At 47.6% G+C, this 16,979-nt stretch overlaps 7 protein-coding genes across 7 annotated transcripts; 2 read left to right on the top strand and 5 right to left on the bottom strand.

Moving 5' to 3' along the window:
- Positions 1-238: 238 nt before the first annotated feature.
- N7517_010988 (TauD/TfdA family dioxygenase) lies at positions 239-1,612 on the top strand (the record flags this gene model as incomplete). The annotated part of the gene is made up of 4 exons (XM_056728711.1): positions 239-646; positions 706-919; positions 970-1,178; positions 1,238-1,612. 4 exons carry the CDS (start codon positions 239-241, stop codon positions 1,610-1,612), a joined length of 1,206 nt encoding a protein of 401 aa, XP_056574526.1.
- An 81-nt stretch (positions 1,613-1,693) lies between these two features.
- Positions 1,694-3,866, bottom strand: N7517_010989 (transcriptional regulator family TF; the record flags this gene model as incomplete). Its single annotated transcript, XM_056728712.1, has 2 exons — positions 1,694-3,747; positions 3,797-3,866. The coding sequence occupies 2 exons, from the start codon at positions 3,864-3,866 to the stop codon at positions 1,694-1,696; spliced, it is 2,124 nt and encodes a 707-aa protein (XP_056574527.1).
- A 326-nt stretch (positions 3,867-4,192) lies between these two features.
- Positions 4,193-5,665, bottom strand: N7517_010990 (FAD-dependent oxidoreductase; the record flags this gene model as incomplete). Its single annotated transcript, XM_056728713.1, has 5 exons — positions 4,193-4,367; positions 4,438-4,513; positions 4,581-4,880; positions 4,933-5,215; positions 5,294-5,665. 5 exons carry the CDS (start codon positions 5,663-5,665, stop codon positions 4,193-4,195), a joined length of 1,206 nt encoding a protein of 401 aa, XP_056574528.1.
- Positions 5,666-6,433: 768 nt separating this feature from the next.
- N7517_010991 (uncharacterized protein) lies at positions 6,434-7,806 on the bottom strand (the record flags this gene model as incomplete). The annotated part of the gene is made up of 4 exons (XM_056728714.1): positions 6,434-6,739; positions 6,792-7,091; positions 7,159-7,350; positions 7,630-7,806. 4 exons carry the CDS (start codon positions 7,804-7,806, stop codon positions 6,434-6,436), a joined length of 975 nt encoding a protein of 324 aa, XP_056574529.1.
- A 512-nt stretch (positions 7,807-8,318) lies between these two features.
- Positions 8,319-10,006, top strand: N7517_010992 (putative MFS transporter; the record flags this gene model as incomplete). Its single annotated transcript, XM_056728715.1, has 4 exons — positions 8,319-8,442; positions 8,496-8,696; positions 8,762-9,306; positions 9,380-10,006. The coding sequence occupies 4 exons, from the start codon at positions 8,319-8,321 to the stop codon at positions 10,004-10,006; spliced, it is 1,497 nt and encodes a 498-aa protein (XP_056574530.1).
- A 2,681-nt stretch (positions 10,007-12,687) lies between these two features.
- Positions 12,688-14,172, bottom strand: N7517_010993 (uncharacterized protein; the record flags this gene model as incomplete). Its single annotated transcript, XM_056728716.1, has 6 exons — positions 12,688-13,018; positions 13,084-13,179; positions 13,236-13,615; positions 13,676-13,762; positions 13,904-13,923; positions 13,986-14,172. 6 exons carry the CDS (start codon positions 14,170-14,172, stop codon positions 12,688-12,690), a joined length of 1,101 nt encoding a protein of 366 aa, XP_056574531.1.
- Positions 14,173-14,924: 752 nt separating this feature from the next.
- On the bottom strand, positions 14,925-16,653 carry N7517_010994 (FAD-binding oxidoreductase; the record flags this gene model as incomplete). The annotated part of the gene is made up of 6 exons (XM_056728717.1): positions 14,925-15,205; positions 15,258-15,478; positions 15,531-15,596; positions 15,659-16,019; positions 16,078-16,507; positions 16,573-16,653. 6 exons carry the CDS (start codon positions 16,651-16,653, stop codon positions 14,925-14,927), a joined length of 1,440 nt encoding a protein of 479 aa, XP_056574532.1.
- Between the last annotated feature and the right edge of the window lie 326 nt (positions 16,654-16,979).

The following is a 16,979-nucleotide window of genomic DNA, read 5'->3' on the forward strand; positions in this document are numbered from 1 at the left end:
ATACGATGCCAGTATCGTTGCCAATCCCCCTGTTGAGATGATGGATACCAAAAATATTATTCGTTTCTAACACAGCAAGTCGAGAGATTGTTCTTATCAAAAATGGTGGCACAAATCAGTGGACTCGTCCGCTCTGCTCCATTCCCGTCCCTGCTTAAAGGCAGCGCTATACTCACCGACGACAATATATCCAACATCACCCGTTGAAAAGAGTTCAAACGTTTCTTCCAAATACAAAATGCCTGAATCAACAAGCCTGACCTTCGACCTTCTCTCTGATGAAATCAGACAAAGCTCCGCCATTGGTGCAGAAATCCAACTACCTCCGGGAATGCCCATGCTGGATTTGGACCGCCTAACCGACAACGACAAAAATACTCTCCGAAAAGCACTCTTCGAGAATCAAGTCATCGTCATCAGAAACCAAAAAGGGATTGACCCAACCGTCTTGCCAAGTCTGGCTAAGATTTTCGATCCTAATGCATCCGACGTCCATTCCGCCGGAGAGAAAGCCGTGAGCGACCCCAAGAACATCTTGTCCGCATACAAAGCAGGCAGAATCCCCAGAGCACCGCAAGTTGGAATTATTGGCTCGGGGAGGTTCCAATATTACGAGGGCTTGAAAGAATTGGAGGTCGTGCATCTTGTTCGTGTCCCCCGTCTAACCGACCTGCTCGACTTTCATTTCGCTGACCAGCTCGACAGGATCACACATTGTTCCACGAGGAGCCTCTCAGTCAAGATGAACTAGATAATGGCTATACTCGTCCATACCGGTGGCATATGGATACCCCATTCTATGAACGTCTGCCAGGTGAAGTGACTATCCTGCACTCAATTCGCATTCCCAATGTACCAGATCAGAAGATGAAGTTCCCTGATGGGACAGAGAAGACCGTCGGTGCTGGAGCCACGGCATGTGAGTAAACTGAAGAATCGCACATAGGTCCACCCACTGACTGAACATAGTCTTTTCTGGCGCTCGCGTATTTTCTTTGTTGACGCCCGAGGAACAAGAGTTTGCTCTTAATACCACAGTCACCTATGCCCCTCAAGCATATGAGTATATCAGACAATGCAAAGCGTCCGAAAATGGTCTAACAATCCCCAATTTTGGACGGGAGGTACCGGTGGAAAACTTGTCGGAATGGTCCTGGGACAAAGTCGCCGAGCACCCGGTAAGTTTTGTTCCAATTGCACACAATACAAATGAGTACCAGCTGACAACATTCCTCAGATGGTCTGGCGAAACCCGCTCAATCCCGATCGGCCATTCTTCCAGGTGCATGGTTGTTGCGTTTACAAGCTCACTACGCGGAACCCAGCAACGGGTGAGACCACAGTGATAGATGATGTTGAGAAAGTCAGAGAAGTGGTATACAAGATGCAGAGTAAGATATATGCCGCTGAGAACATTTATGCCCACCATTGGCAAGAGGGCGATGTAGTCATTTTCCACAATCGGGGCGTCATGCACAGTATTACTGGCCAATTGGCCAAGTACAAGGAAGAGGAGGACAAGAGGAGGTTGCTCTGGCAATGCACAATGACAAGCACAACTCCCCCAAGCCCTTCCGGGATTACGAGGGAGTCAACGACACGGGTTATGTGAGGACATAAATTAAAGATATATCGATGGCTAGCATAGCTCAATGAAAGAGTGGCTTTAGGCAATTGTGAATTTTCGCTCTTCTCAAAACGGAAGAGGATCATGTAGAGTGTGGAATGTTCCAGTGAACCATGCATCAAAATCGATATCTTCCGCTGTATCCCAAGCTGGCTGCATTTCGTTAAAATGGGCACCGATCACATCTTGAGGATCGGAATTCGAGAATCTGCCAGTGCTAACAGATGTGTCAGGGGTTTCAGGGCCTATATTCATCCTCGTAAAAGTTGAGAACTTAGCCAGAATTTGACCGAAGTCAATTATTCTGTTTCCAGGTCCAGGGCCTGAGGCTGTATCGGATGTAAAAATTGCATCAATTAACGCGACGCCACGCTGAGCAAGCACGTCATTAGTTCGATCGGCAAGGCGGGTGCGAGCCGCAACTATTGCATCTTTGTGGCTTTGCGCGATATTGGCTTGATTCTCTGCAGTTGCATAAACTTCAAAGCACATAATGACAGCAGCGGTAATCGCGAAGGCTGTATGGGTCCATATCGAAATATCCCCTTCTCTTACGATTACCTCGTGCTCACGCAAAATTGTCATTGCAGCGGCGACACAGGTACGTCTTGAGTAGGTATATGTGGGGTCATTGAAAGAGCGGAAGAGAAATGGGCGATGGATCATGATGATCTTCTCGGCCGCCGTGATGGCGAGACTTCGTCTAGCGATAGCAAGCCATGGGATTTGTGCTTCTTTTGTTTTATCTCCACGCAGAAAGAAAGGGGGTATATTTTTCACAATGCCTCTCATTTTCTGATCTATATCCAGAATATGTTCGTATTGCTGTCGCATAGGCTTTCTGGATTTCATTGGACCGAGTCCGTCAACTAGACCGGGCATCAATTCTGCCAAATTCACGAGCACACGGATGTAAGTGCTTATTGTGGGGGTTGTGATAGGCATATCCGTCAAGTCATAATCATCTGCGTTCATGGGGCGACCTGTCGAGAAATGCATTGGGGAGATACTGTAGGTGTCGGTAAAGGGAATGGCGAAATGGTCTTGGATGATCATTTGACACCATACCCTCTTTCCCACTTCTCGTTCCACATTTTCTCGTTCCATATTCTCATCCCATTGATCTTTGTTTTGGGCAACCTTCGTTGATCGATCCTGAATTTTGTGGATCCCAAGGCACTCTGCAATGCGTACTGCAGCATTGAATAAAGTCGCATTCAGCTGGCTCAAGCCAAGATTATGAGCGACCTCGGTCGATATGACGATTGCTTGAACAGAGTATACGGAGAGATTGCTGAGAAAATGTGAGTTGTAGAGTGTTTGCACCATGGCAGAGAACAGCTGCTGTGTAGATTGTATTGCCTGTAGGTCGACATCAACAAGCTCCCTTACTTTCGCACTATCCTGTATTGAGCTGACGGTGGAACTCAAGATAGAAAAGTAAAGCGCTTGCCACAGAGGATCATCGAATGTCCCAGTTTTCCAGAACAACTCGCACTGTTCGAGAAATGTTGGACCGTGAATGCAATTGTGATGCCAAGCCAGATGGCATAGATGAAACTTGATCAACTTCTGGGCGTCCGTAGCACTGGGGAAAGCAGAGTTCAGCTCTAGACTAGGACCATGGGCTAGGAAAGGGCTTGTGCCTGATAGCGATTGGAGTCCATATTTGCTATACTGGCACGAGCACGTCCTGTGAGGGAAGCATCCAGCAGAATTACGACCCCAAGCAAGATGTTCAATAGCCGTGAGAAGTGACGAATCAATTTGATTCGAGGTGTTTTCACTTAAACCGACTGACACTTTTCCAGGTGCACGGTCCTCGGTTGTACTTGATTCCGGTTGTGCTGAGGGGGTGTTGGATACATCTGATTCAGCTGGATCCTGGCCAGTCTCCAGGCGAAATACTCGATTTTTGATCTTTTGAACAACAAGGGGAACTGTATCAGATGGAGAGGATTCGAGGTCTGCGACAAGCGAATGCAAAAACTGGATCTCTGACCCGTGTTGCACAGCGTTGCGTCTAAGCTGGACGACTTCTATCGAGCACTTCAGATTTAAGCGTTTACATCTCGAACATGGATTTTGTTTGTCGCATTTGCGTTTGCGCTTCGTGCATTCTGCATCATGTCAGTCGCCTAGACCTGAGTTGCTGCAGAGGGCATTTACCTCGGCAGGCTTGCGGCTGACGCTGCGATACACGGACCCTGGCCGCTGGGTTTGACGCAGTAACGTTCATTGCTAGCCTTTCATCTGCATGCCTTTTTCTTTCTCAATTTGAGGAGTTGATACCTCACTAGATTTTTCCGTTGGTGCCAGGAGAAGTGGAATGTGTGGAGAGGTCGGGGGCGGGAGATTGTATGGGCCTTGGCACTGATAAGCAGTTCGATCTGGGCGACAAATAATATCCCGAGGTCTTAATCTCGACATCAGCCAGTTCACATACTATTCTGTATTTTATGCCTCTTTTGCGCAAAATATTGAGTCCACGGAAACGTCTACTCGAGTTGTCTACAAAATCGTTCAGTGACATAAACCTCGAGCCATGCACACAACACCATAACTTCAGCCCGACTTCTTCAAATCTCGTAACCCAACTAGCGGACTTCCATCAATTTTAGAAAAGTCATGAGCATCCAAACATGCCCGTCTAGAGTTGAGGAAACTAGGCTCGGCTCGTGTGAAGACATCGTTCTCGTATGCTTCGAGGGAGGATTTCAAGGCTTCTGGTTCGAAGGACCTGATTATTGAATCGCATTGATTAACATGGGATTAACCAAAGAGAGTTGGAAATTTGAGTATATTCATACCTCGGCTGGCGCATATCGACACGCTTCACGAGATCCAACACATCAACGATCGCGTTGTTGGCGCCTTCTCCGCGGACTGGTCCAAGTTAGCGATGCACGTTCTGCCACGAGCACATAATCATGAGACGGAAAGAGGGACATACACATCGTCATTGTGTGAGCCGAATCGCCCATCAACACCGCCCGGGGATGCGCATGCGCCCTGCCCAAACTGAACATCCAGTCTTCAATGCGAATCGAGCGCACTTCCACATCGCCGGGAAGCTTGTGTACTAGCGAGCGGAATGGTTCCGACCAATTCTCGGTCAACTTCTTAATCAGCACGATGCGATCGACGTTCGAGTCTGGGACGGAGATTCCCTTTGAATCCGCCCAGGAGATGATGATTTGACAGTGGTAACGGTCCTTGCTACTGTTCTCAAAATTGTTTGGGGTATCCAGCACTGTAATAACATCAGTAACGCATAGGAGGGAACATAAGATTGGCGGACTTACAACTGAAGAACAGAAACACGTTCGAGTCAGGATGCGAGCCCTGGAAGATGAAAGGATCAATTGATTCTGCACCGCCCATCTCCTCCGCGGTGTACAGTGTCGATGCACCCAGAAGCTGAACCGGTAACTGGTTCATCTGTGCATCTGGGTAGAGGATCTCGCGAATGCGCGACCGTGAACCATCGCATGCGACCAATAACCGACCGGTGTAGTTTGTGCCATCTTCAAAGTGCGCGGTGATTTCATCGGCTGTAGACTCGATATTTTCAAGGGCTTTGTTCCACTGAAAACACAGCGTTAGCACCCGTCAAGAGCACATCCGGGATCAGACCATTCCAAAAATAATAATATCACGACTCACTTCAACATTTATGCCGGTAGTCAATAACTGTCGCAAGCGAACGCGACTGACACGAATGCGCTCGGCGGCGGGAATATTGTATAGTGCATCTCCCGACTTGAGGTTAAAAAATTGGAAGCGACCGACATCGCCCTTGGCGGAAGCTTCTTTATTCACAAAGGTTTCCGGGAAGCGCTCAACAATCTCCTCTGGCAATAGTTCACGCAGGGCAGGGAGTGACCAATGCAGTGTCAGACCCCATCCACCACTGCGGGCATCGATTGCGGAGTCGCGCTCGAAGATCCTGAACTCAACATTGTTGCGCCGAAGGTATTGGGCCAGTATGAGTCCACTGATACCTGCGCCGATGATCAGAATGGGAGGATTAGACATGATGAAGGTGTGTAGTTCGAGTCCAGTTTCACTCCGTTTATGTCTTACCCTTGTGTCCAGTCGTGCCACCCTAACTTGAGACACAAAAAAGTATCTAAATCCTTCGGCTATCGCCCAAGCCGAAATTTAAGATCTTATAGGGGCTGGATCCTTGGGCTTGCGCCATACGGGAACGAGGGTTCTATAGGGGGCCAAAGCGGTTAAATGATTAAAACTAGGTCAATATAACTGATATTAATATCGCAAGCCTTGGGAGCCATGTAGATATTATATAGCTCGCACTCCCTACTATAAGTACCTTTCGAGGACATATCCGGGCCATTGTAATTAATATCGGGGTGAATTTGTTAGAGAGAAGGTAAAGTCGTTGCCTGAATATTCGATCCAGTCCTGCTAGACGCATTTCCCTTGAAGTACTTGTGCGGATCTTCGGAATTCCCGTTGATGTGGATCCCGACGGTCCGCGCACTACGCTTCTATTTAAATGAGGGTCGAACCAGTTTGAAACAAGTCTTCGAGAAGGATACCATGCGGAAATTCATGCGAATTTCCCCCTTGGCCATTACTACTGGAGATCTTGGCGTTTCACCGATTTTGCAACTATACTTATTATCTCAAATGCCACATAGAGCAGGGGTGTAAAGGGGCGAGAAAGGAAAAGAAAAAGTCAAAAACTCTTTAAACCAATTTTGAAGTAGTTGGGAACTTTATTGAATTAATATACGTTTTATACGGAGTACTTCCTAAAGAGTAAACTAAATTGGCCGATCAAGTTTCCTGCTTGGTTGATCGGCCTTCCAAAGAAACTCTATACTCTATCGTCATCTCGATACCCCCATGCACAGGCTCGCGGCTATCCAATATGAGCTCTTCGCTTGGCGTTCGCTTTGGCTGTGCTGGGCCGGATGCAGACGACTGCAGGTGGGAATGCTGATCTTTCGACCAATTCTCCATCGCGTAGCTTCTGCCTTGACTGCCGTAGTAATATTTCCTCGATTTTCCCCCGGTCGATCCGAATCCACGCACGAACCCTTTTAGTAGAGGCGCCAGATATGGAATGCAAGTGACAATGTTCTAATACAGATAAAATCAGCCTTTAGTTCGCACACGAGTCATTTTCACTTACCCCCACGTTGAACTCAATCGTTCCCCACAACACAAGCATTGTCGAGTTTCCATCTCCGAATGCCACACGTTGAATTTGAGTCAATCGCATGATAGAGCAGATCGTGGTGAAGAGGCCGAGAAGAAAAAGGCACACGACACCAGCCTTCTGGGCGGTTTTTATATTGAGTCCCACTAGCAATGGGATCGGAAGGATGATAATTATCACATCGGTGATAATGGTGAAAATTGCGAGACCGTAGAACAGGCCCCCCACGGGAAGACAAGTGCCTGGTACGTGAGCGTTCCATGATCGTCGAACCTGGTCCATATGAGTTATTGTTAACATGTGCTCGTATGCGTCTCTTGTGGACAGAGGCTTTGCCTACCGGTGTGCAATTAAACATAAGACTCAGAGCACCAGCGAAATGACCCAACGTAGACGCTATAATCACAACCCAGATCACAACACGATAACGAGACTTCGACGTCCCAGAGATCAGTCGCAGATAGCTGAGGCAGAGCGAGGCCTTGAACCCTGCGATGCCAACTTGGTAAATAGGCCGTCCTGCGTAGTTGATCTATTTTCCCTTTGTCAACTTCCCAATATAACAAACACAAATCGAATTGAAATAGGCAAGAAAAATATTGACCTTTGTATACTTCGAGTAATTTGCTTCAGGTCGAAGTTTCAATGGAAGTCCTAGTCCATACCGACTTTCTGTGACTATGAGTAAGTTTCTTGCAGCAAGGGGAGGGATGGCGGTACCCACGAGCAATGCACAGTGCACTGTATATAACACAAAATGTCTGCTCAATAATCAGTTATTATAACTTGTACCAGGTCGCAGTTAACTTACCATACTAACAACCATCACATAATCTGCCGCTGCCCATCGACTGGCTCGCGCCCGAAGGACAAGTCGCATTGAAACCGTAAGCACCATTAATATACTGAGAGTCAGACATATTCCAAGGATGAGGCGGTACTGCGATGCAGCTTCAACCTCCGGCGAGGCATTGTGTACCCAACCCATCGTTAGGGAGAGAACGAGGGAAGGAGTAGGGAGACTATAAAAGAGGACATAGTCAATTTGGCGTCTACCAGGGAGAACAGACCTACAAAGACCATTTTAAATTCTAATAATTCCCAAAACTCTCATTACAATGAACCTCATTTCGAACTAAGACCGATAAGGCTGGTCGTGTACTTTGTGCTCACACCGGACTCCGTCCTCTCCCGATGTTTCGAGGTTATTCCTACAAGGGTATTGATATTTAGCTCCATCCCTTCCACTTGAAGTTCCTAACAAGGAAAGGTACTAGGGTCATCAATTATTAATTATTCGCCGCTAGAAAATACGTGTAGCCACGCAGTTGTTAATCTCCACGGTTTCAAGGTTATTATTTAGGCTTTGGTCGCATGGAATTGTCTATCCCACATTCTTTTCCCAACCTTTCCATATTTTTCTTCTCCTTTTTTTTTTTTTTTCTTTTCCAACTCCCCTGTCGACCTTCTTCTTTGTTTCCATATTGTTGCCCAGCCGCGATGGGTCAATCACAACTCAAGGTGGTGGCAGAACCCTCCGATCAAGTTGATGATGCTGTGGTATATCTCAATGGGCATTCAAATGTGGCGCCCGGCTCTGAAGTCAATATGCGGGCTCTACGCCGTAAGATCGATCTACATTTGATGCCTTATATGTTCTGCTGCTATGTACTGCAGTTCCTGGACAAGGTCATGCTGAACGTAAGCTTCACTTCCAACTCACTCGCATGGGCCATTTCATTAACGCGAGGATTCATGCGCGTATGCAGTATGCGGCTGTTATGGGCATTAAAAAACACTTGGGACTCGTCGGAAATGACTTTTCTAACGTCGCTACATGGTTCTTCATTGCCTACTTGATCGCGGAGGTACCAAATGGTGAGTGTTTTGATTTACCTCTACAGCATTTCCCTTCATCATCACTGCTAAATGTGAATGTGCAGTATATTGCCTACAAAAAGCCCCGCCTGCCAAATGGCTCGGAGCAAATGTTTTCCTCTGGGGTGTCGCGGCTGCCGCTTCCGCCGGCGCTCAAGGATATCGCAGTTTGCTGGTAGCACGAATTTTCCTGGGCATCTTTGAAGCGACAGTAGGCCCATCCCTGATGCTCATTAGCAGCCAGTACTACACCAAAAGTGAACAAGCTCCTCGGTTTACTGTGTGGTATATGGGTCTTGGTGTGGCCCAGATCATTGGAGGTCTCATCTCTTTCGGTTTCCAGCATGTGCAAAATGCCTCACTGGAGGGCTGGCGGATTATGTTCCTCGTTCTTGGGTTGGTGACAGCTGTTGTCGGCGTTTTGACATTTTTCTTCATCCCGGATACACCCATGAAGGCACCCTGGCTATCTGATAGCGAAAAGGTTGCTCTCCTCCAACACGTCAGTGAGAACCAGACCGGAGTGTGGAGCACAACTTTGAACCTGAAACAAATCCGAGAGGCTGTCTTCGATGTTCAGCTGTGGATCCTGACTGTGATTACAGTTTTGGTGTGTCTCACATTCCATTTTTCATCCCTTGCTCCGAATACCCCCTGCAGTTTTACTAACCACTATTGCATAGATCTCCGTGTCAAGTGGCGTGGTGACGACATATTCTTCAACTTTAATTGCTGGATTTGGTTTCTCAGGTCCGATCTCAGCCCTTCTCAATACCCCGGGAGGCATCATTAGCATTTTTTTCACACTTCTCGTGGGCTTCGGCATCAGGAAAACTTCAAATCGCTGGGCATGGAATGTACTCTGTACAATTCCTGGAATCATCGGCGCGGCCTTGCTTTCCTTCCTACCCAAAACCAACAAAGCGGGTGTCCTGATCGGTATTTACTTTGTCAACGCCATTGTAGCTACTCTTCCGATTCTATACCAGTGGACCATGGCCAACTGCGCCGGACATACCAAGCGTGCATTTGCTAGCGCATTGGTTGCTGGATCTTTCTCTGTCGGAAACATCATTGGTCCTCAGACATTCCAGGCACGCGATGCACCGGAGTATAAACCGGCCAAGATCGCTGTTCTTGCAACACAGGCAGCAGCAGCTGTACTATCTGTCGTGCTCTTTGCCTATTACAAGTGGGAAAACCGTCGCAGAGACCAGACTAAGGGCAGCGTTGATGAGAACATGGTCGATGAGACCAAGTGGGCTGGGCTCACTGATAGGGAGAATCCTTCTTTCCGTTACGTCTACTGAACATTTGGGAAGTGAATGGGAATTCTGAGTCATGGTGGGGTCATAGCTTGAGCACGTATCATATATTTCACCTTAATAGTTACTCCATTTCGCCTCAAGATAGTTCACTCTTTTGGCCTGCCATAGATTATCGCAAACATATATTTGGGTTATTCCATACATAATCCCTGACCATCTTCGCAAAATCGATGGCAACTAGGGCAATATCTTGATCTTAATCTTTCTCTCTATCGGGATTGAGCGGTTTCTTTTGGAGGGGTTGTACAATATATATTTCCTAACTAGGACAACGCGTTAACTGTGACATGTGACAGGCCACAAGACCAAGACAAAGCAGCCAATTTCCCTGCAATGGTATAAGATCCAAAGATGATCAATAGCACCGAGTGCCTCAAACTCGAACACCATACGGAGTAGATGCTCGAGCAATCTATCGGTCATCTGGAGTTCGCTCGTATCTGCGCTAATCCCACCGTCGTGTCCGCTGCTCAGTGGGATCTGACCTAGATGGATGGTAAGTGGTATGATCTAGAGCTATTCCAGTAGTCTGAGACGCATATTGATTGACTACTCGCAGCTGCGTGTAACCAAGTTTGGGCTTGGGACTGTTGTACATGACATGGGGAATCTCTGAATCAAGATGCCCTCCAATCAAAACTGCAAATTTTCAACTCTTGGATACGAAGTTGATTGCTCTGCATGGATGATACCCAGTGAGCCCCTGCCATATCAAAAAGCTTTCAGTCCCAGGAGAAACATTTGGTTTTCGAGGTGCTACGGGGTAGCAACGAGATCCCGCTAACCGATTTCTTGTACCCTGTCAAAGTTCAGCGGACCAAAAGGGGATTTGGCGATACTTATATCAACCTTCTGTTGTGCTCGACTTGCTTTGTGCGTCTGTAGCTTGTCCACGGAGTAATAGTGTGGACATTGCGATTGAAAATAGGAAAGTTTTCCTACCCTCACGCCTTCGCCAGGCACTGTTCAATTCCCGCCACGGTTGACCCTGCTATGTGGGAATCAAACTATTGACTAAGCTGAAGTCCAAGTATGTATTTGTCGATATCGCATCAATCATGATATCGCCGAGTCCGTCAGTGGAAATCATTTCAGCAGAACAATGCCGAGTTGTCGAAGTGGCTCACCATGTTCAAACAACCGCCATGAAATCGAGAGATATTGGCCCGCGTCTGGTATTTTCTTTCGCTGGATATCTGACTGGTGCGCAATCATTCAAATGACATACTTCTCGCTGTATACTCGAGGGGCGTAGTTCCTTGAGGGAAATGTCACACAGCGATGAAGAACAAAAGATGTCGTGTGCTCTTTGCTCAAGGGACAGATAGCGAGAAGCGCACGCGAGCAATGGTGACAGTGGTTGGATGGAGCGCTGGACCAGAAATGGAGCGTTAGCATTTCAAGACAATATGGGAACGGAAGCAAGCAGTGCTCAAGGGCCAAAGGGAAAATTGGTACAGCAAGGAAGGATATAAAGAAGCATCAGGTCCAATCACCATAGAAGGGAAAGATAAACCTATGGAGGTGAACAAATCTCCATTTGGGTGGCGAAGAGATAGGATTGGTATCAAGATGGAAAGGGTACTAGGAGGGAAGGAAATAAACGATGTTGGATAAGGATGGGATGTGCACCAAGATGGGAAAGAAGGTAAACAGCGCCACGGATGGAATCGTGGGAGAAAGAAAGCATGAAGCCAAAATGGTAGATAGCGTCAAGAGGGAACATGAATGAGAGAAAAAAGCAAGCTAAATAGCATCACTAGGGAAGGAAAGGTTAAGTAGAAAGTTGAAGCAAAAAAAGTCCCCATAAATCCAGACCGTTCCTGGACCTCAGGAGGGTATGTACAGAATATGGTCATTCGATATACATGGTCCTCTCCTCCGGCCATTCCCCTATACACCTCCACCCACCGTACTAACTACGGTCTCCCCCTTAACTAACGGGGTCGCCGCGTGTGGCAGTCCGCGGGGGGCTTACCTAGCGTAGTGCTTCGGGAGAGCTTTGGTGCATAGGAGTCCGACCGACAGTGGGGAGCAAGTAAAACCCGTTGCGACATCCTGGTGTGGGATGCCCCGGCCATAATACCGCTGGGCCACTGGGGGGGCTGGTTGAAATATTAGTTCTTGTCTTGTTGAAATAGGATCAAAATTTAGAAGAGATGTCACTTGCCAATATTCAAACGTCAATTTTCCTGCCTTCCCGGCATCGTGATGCTTTCAAACTTGAGAAAGAGAATCTAGAGATAGTCAGAATATCCTCTGGCAAGTTTCAAACCAATCTGAATATACGATGGTGGGGGTTGAAAATTATTTTGACCCTCGGGTACCTCCATATAAATTCAAAAAATGAAGCTATTCAGACAGCCATTTTAGGAAGGAACGACAATAGGAGGAAACCCCAACTTTTCAAGTCATGCGTTCGACTCCTGGCCTCGCAGAATAAATTGATATATGCACTTTTTTCATTCCCTGGCTTTTTTACACCAAAGAATGACCCCATTAATATTAACATCAAAACACCGTCCCATCCACGCCGATCACCCGACAACGACCATAAAAAGCAGCCCCACCCATGAATTAGTGTACAGGGTATTCATGTGCCCTTTTGATACCTGAGGCACGCCAAGTGAGCGGCCTGGACAATTTGAAATCCATGAAACCCCTCAAGATTGATATCCAAAGGAATTGGCAGGCTTTCCCTTGACATGACCATCGGAGTCTTCATCCAACCGCTCCTCCGTCACATTCCATGCGACTTCTTTGACAATACGGGAGCGGCTATCGAGACTGCCGCCGTTTTCTGTGAGTGCGATCTCATCCGGTTGACGAGACCCCGATGACTTGAATCGGTTGCGAGAAGCACTGCCCGAATGCGTGAAGTAGCGACGTGCATTGCTGCCTGCCTCGCCTAACCATCCTGGGGCGTGATGTCTCAAAAATTGCCGTAGTGACGGCAGACAAGGACAGATAATGATAAGATTTGCTTCCACGTTACTGGAGAAAGGTGTTTTTGTTAGTCCAAAGCACTTCATACCGCTGAAGTCGGGGATTGCACATACATCCAGAGCTGTGGCCAGGCCAACTCGTAGGTGACATCCGAGGCAGTAAGGAAGGGAACTAATGTTGCTAGACGGAGTATGCTGGTCACGACGGTTCTAAAGAATGGTCAGCGGCTGGAGGGGGTGTGAGTGCAACATGGTGAAAAACTTACGCGCAACCAACACCGAAGACGACGATCAGATAGCACTTTTGGATTCCTGGCATCTGAAGTCCAACAACCAGAGGGATTGGGAGTAAGATCAATGCTAAATCGGTGACGATGTTTGTCACGGCCGTTGCGATATACAACCCTTGGCGACTGATGCAAGTCCCCTCTGTGATGCTCAAATCCCAGCTCATCGCAATGGGATTGCATGCGAAGATCAATGCAAATACAAGGGCAAGGCTGTAACCACATACGATAGCAGATATAATGTTCAGTGCCCAGTTGTAAGCCTCCTGCTTTTCCATGATTCGACGGTAGAGGAAGATGAGACTCATTTTCGCAAAGGCGAGCGCGGGGACGTATACGACGGCGGCAGCGAGGATGACCTGGGAGGAAGATTAGCTCCTGCATCTTTTGACTGGAATTCATGGGCAATCGTCGTATACCTTCTGGTATGTCGCAAACATCTCCTCGGTGACATTCCACATATGAACCCCAACACCGCTATATAGGTATCCATCTGATGAGAATCGCTGTCAGCAAAAGTCTAAAATAGCATCACCAATCCTCAATGACCGGCACACACAAATGGAAACTACTTGTGTGCCAAGGGAAAATATCTGTACGCTCATATGTGTAAGTAAAGATTGCAGTGATATCAAGTCGAGTCTTACCCAGGCGAGCACAATAAATGCTGTTTCGACCGCGTTAGTAAATCTCTCCCATAGTTATTCATTTCCCGAGAACGTCTCCTACCATCTTCCCATCCGAACTTGCGCAATATTTTCGTTTTGGTATATATCCGAAGGACGAGCAATAAAAAGCTTAAGACCAATCCGACGCCGATCAGGGTCATGTTGACCTTGTAAAGCCATGGATTCGAGTAATCGAAGTCGGCTATGACTCCCGGCGGAGGATCAACTACCCCAACATGACGAGGCATTCTGAAATCAATGATGCAGTGAGATCTCAACCAGCACCAGATTTCATGGACGGCAAAAGGGACAGAGATTGTTCATCTAGCGTGAGTTGTAGCCAAAGCAGCCATTCTCCTGAAACAAGCTATCTTTCAAATGCAATATGCCGGGCTCGTTTTGGGGGCGACAAGAATTGCATTGTTCATTTGTTAATAGTGCATAGCATTCCATACGGGCATTCGGATAGCCCCGCTGTCATTGGTTCCGGGGGAATATCCACCTTTTGCTAATTGTATTTAACTCCTTTGCGTATTTCATGAAACACCATAGATTAACCGTGACCCGGGGGCCCCGATCGTAAAGTTCCAGCCGGCACGATACGATGAGATCGTATGCCACCCGCTTGTGGATCTACACAACCGCTTCCTAGTTCGGAATAAACTCCGCATATCAATTTCGGATCTCTATATTTTAGGCGGCCTACTCCGCATGGCCCTTCTTTTAGCCAGGCTTGGCAGGATCAACATAATAGACTACCACATATGTGAAAGCTAGGCAGGGATTAAAGTGAACACACGGGATGTGGGCCCATTTAATGGTTCTCCAATTCATAGTGAGAGGCGTCTAGCCGAGGTGCCAGTCAGGTATGCATTTACGAAGATATTACGCGGTATACTGTATCGTATGTTGTACATTGCATGCCTTAAGTTTATAATGTACAAGATCGACAAAATTATCTCGAATGACCCGACTTGCCTCTAAGTTTATATCCCCTCCTTCACTGGCCCACAGCGCTGATCTTGAATCCGCCAGGCACCTGGGTTTGAAAAACACCGGTCTGGTCGTACTTCTTAGCGACGGTACGCATGTACTCCACATTCTCGCGGCCGTAGTTAGACAGAGGATCTTGGTTGCTGTTGGCGTAGTTCAGGTAAATGAACTCATTGTCAGCTCCAATTGACTTCGAGTAGTTGACCAACTCCTCAAGAGCACTATTGGCCAGTCCGTTGAACAAGGCATCATCAGCCTCATTCTTCCACGAGTAGTCAACCAGGACCTCTGCGTCAAAGTGTTAGACAGTGGAAACAAAATATATCAGAGGGAGACTTACGGAACAAGTTCTCATCGAAACGGTCAAGGCCTAGCATATTACCACCTTTCTTAATGCTGTGCTCAGTGAACAATTTGGGCCAAGGCTGGATCATGGTGAACATGGTGTAGTCCTTGCCCTTGGCCTTTCCCCTGGCCTCCTCAATCATTCTGTTGTGAATATCGATAGTTTTCTTCATCACATCGAGGTTGTTCACAAAGGTAGCAGTGACGAAAATGTCGCTGTAATAGGTCAGTGGTTCATCTTGTAGTGGAACAGTTAGGAGCAACGTACCGGTAGCCATATGCCTGAACTATCTCCTCGGTAAGGTTCCAAAGGTTGGTAATACGCATCGAGCTGCTGGTATTGGCAATAGAGGTAAAGCTGTCAAAGGCCGGGGGTAAGCCACCGGAGTGGTATACTCCAGGGCGTTGGCAACCATATTCTGGTCGGTCAGAGACAAGTACTCCCACATACCAATCCAAGAAGCGTAGTGGTCTTTTTCTTGATTTTTGATGAACTCGTGGCCAGCCTCGAGATGCTCCAAGCTAGTACTATTGTCGTATGTGACAAGTCCACCCCAAAGCTTGTCGCCTTCGATGACCTTCATGTCATACCTGGTGACGATTCCGAAGTTACCGGATCCACCCTTCAGAGCTTTGAAGAGATCCGCGTGAGAATCCCTGTTAGCTTCAATGATGGTTCCATCAGCCAAAACAATCTCGTAGTTCTCGACGTTGTCACAAGCAAATCCAACACGTGAAGTGTGGAAAGTATTACCACCTGTAGTAAAGGGCTTTGTCAGTCACTTTCCAATACAACTTGTCTAATTGTATCGTACCGCCGAGCAAAAATCCAGCAACACCCACAACATTAGAGCGGCCACCGGGCACCGTCACATTGTATTTTGCCAAAGTCTTGTAGACACCTCCCCAGCGAGATCCAGGCAGAATAGAAGCAATGCCAGCTTTTTCGTTGTAAGTGGTGGTGTCCATCAATGACAGATCAATTGTCACGCCATCGGCGATATTGCTCGCTCCCGCCCAGGTAGTGTGGCCACCACCGCGAACGGCAAACTTGCAAGATCCGCCATCAGCGGCAACGAGTGTGGAAACGGCGAGAGAAACCTCTTTCGCAGTGCGGGGCTGCAAAACACAGGTCGGCTCGAGCTGAACGTTCTCGGCCCAGTACGAGCCGATCGAGGTCTTGTACGCATCGCTGTTTGGGTAGGCGACCTGGCTCTTCAGGGTAGTGGCTTCCAAAGCTTCGCACTATTCGATTCATACTTGGTCAGCTGATTTGCTTGTATTCTTTATAATCATTTGGAATAACTGACACAATTCTGGGATGTAGTCGCATGAGCAGCTTTCGATAAAGCACCGATGCAGAGGGCTGCAACAGTGGGAGTGATATGCATGGTGGAGTAATGTGTGAAGACTCACTTGGACTTTTTGCTACCGTCTGGAGTAAGATTTCCGGGGCATTTCCTACCATTATAAGTTCCGACAATTCAGCTAATGCCACCGGGTGTTCGGTACTGTAACCAAGACCTCATATTGTTGGATCGTCGGCCAGAAGTAGACCGAACAAACTCCACTAAAAGATACACTAGATAATACACTAGAAGCATTAGTGGGCATATACCGGCACGCACCGTCTTTTGGCCCCGAAAGTAGGTGGGGACTGCCCCCGGGGGATGCGATACCCGCCAATCAAAGTGGAGTTTGGTGGCTAGACGAGACA

This window comes from Penicillium concentricum (genome assembly GCF_028827145.1).
Source record: "Penicillium concentricum strain IBT 3081 chromosome Unknown utg000006l_segment0_segment0, whole genome shotgun sequence".
Taxonomy (NCBI): domain Eukaryota; kingdom Fungi; phylum Ascomycota; class Eurotiomycetes; order Eurotiales; family Aspergillaceae; genus Penicillium; species Penicillium concentricum.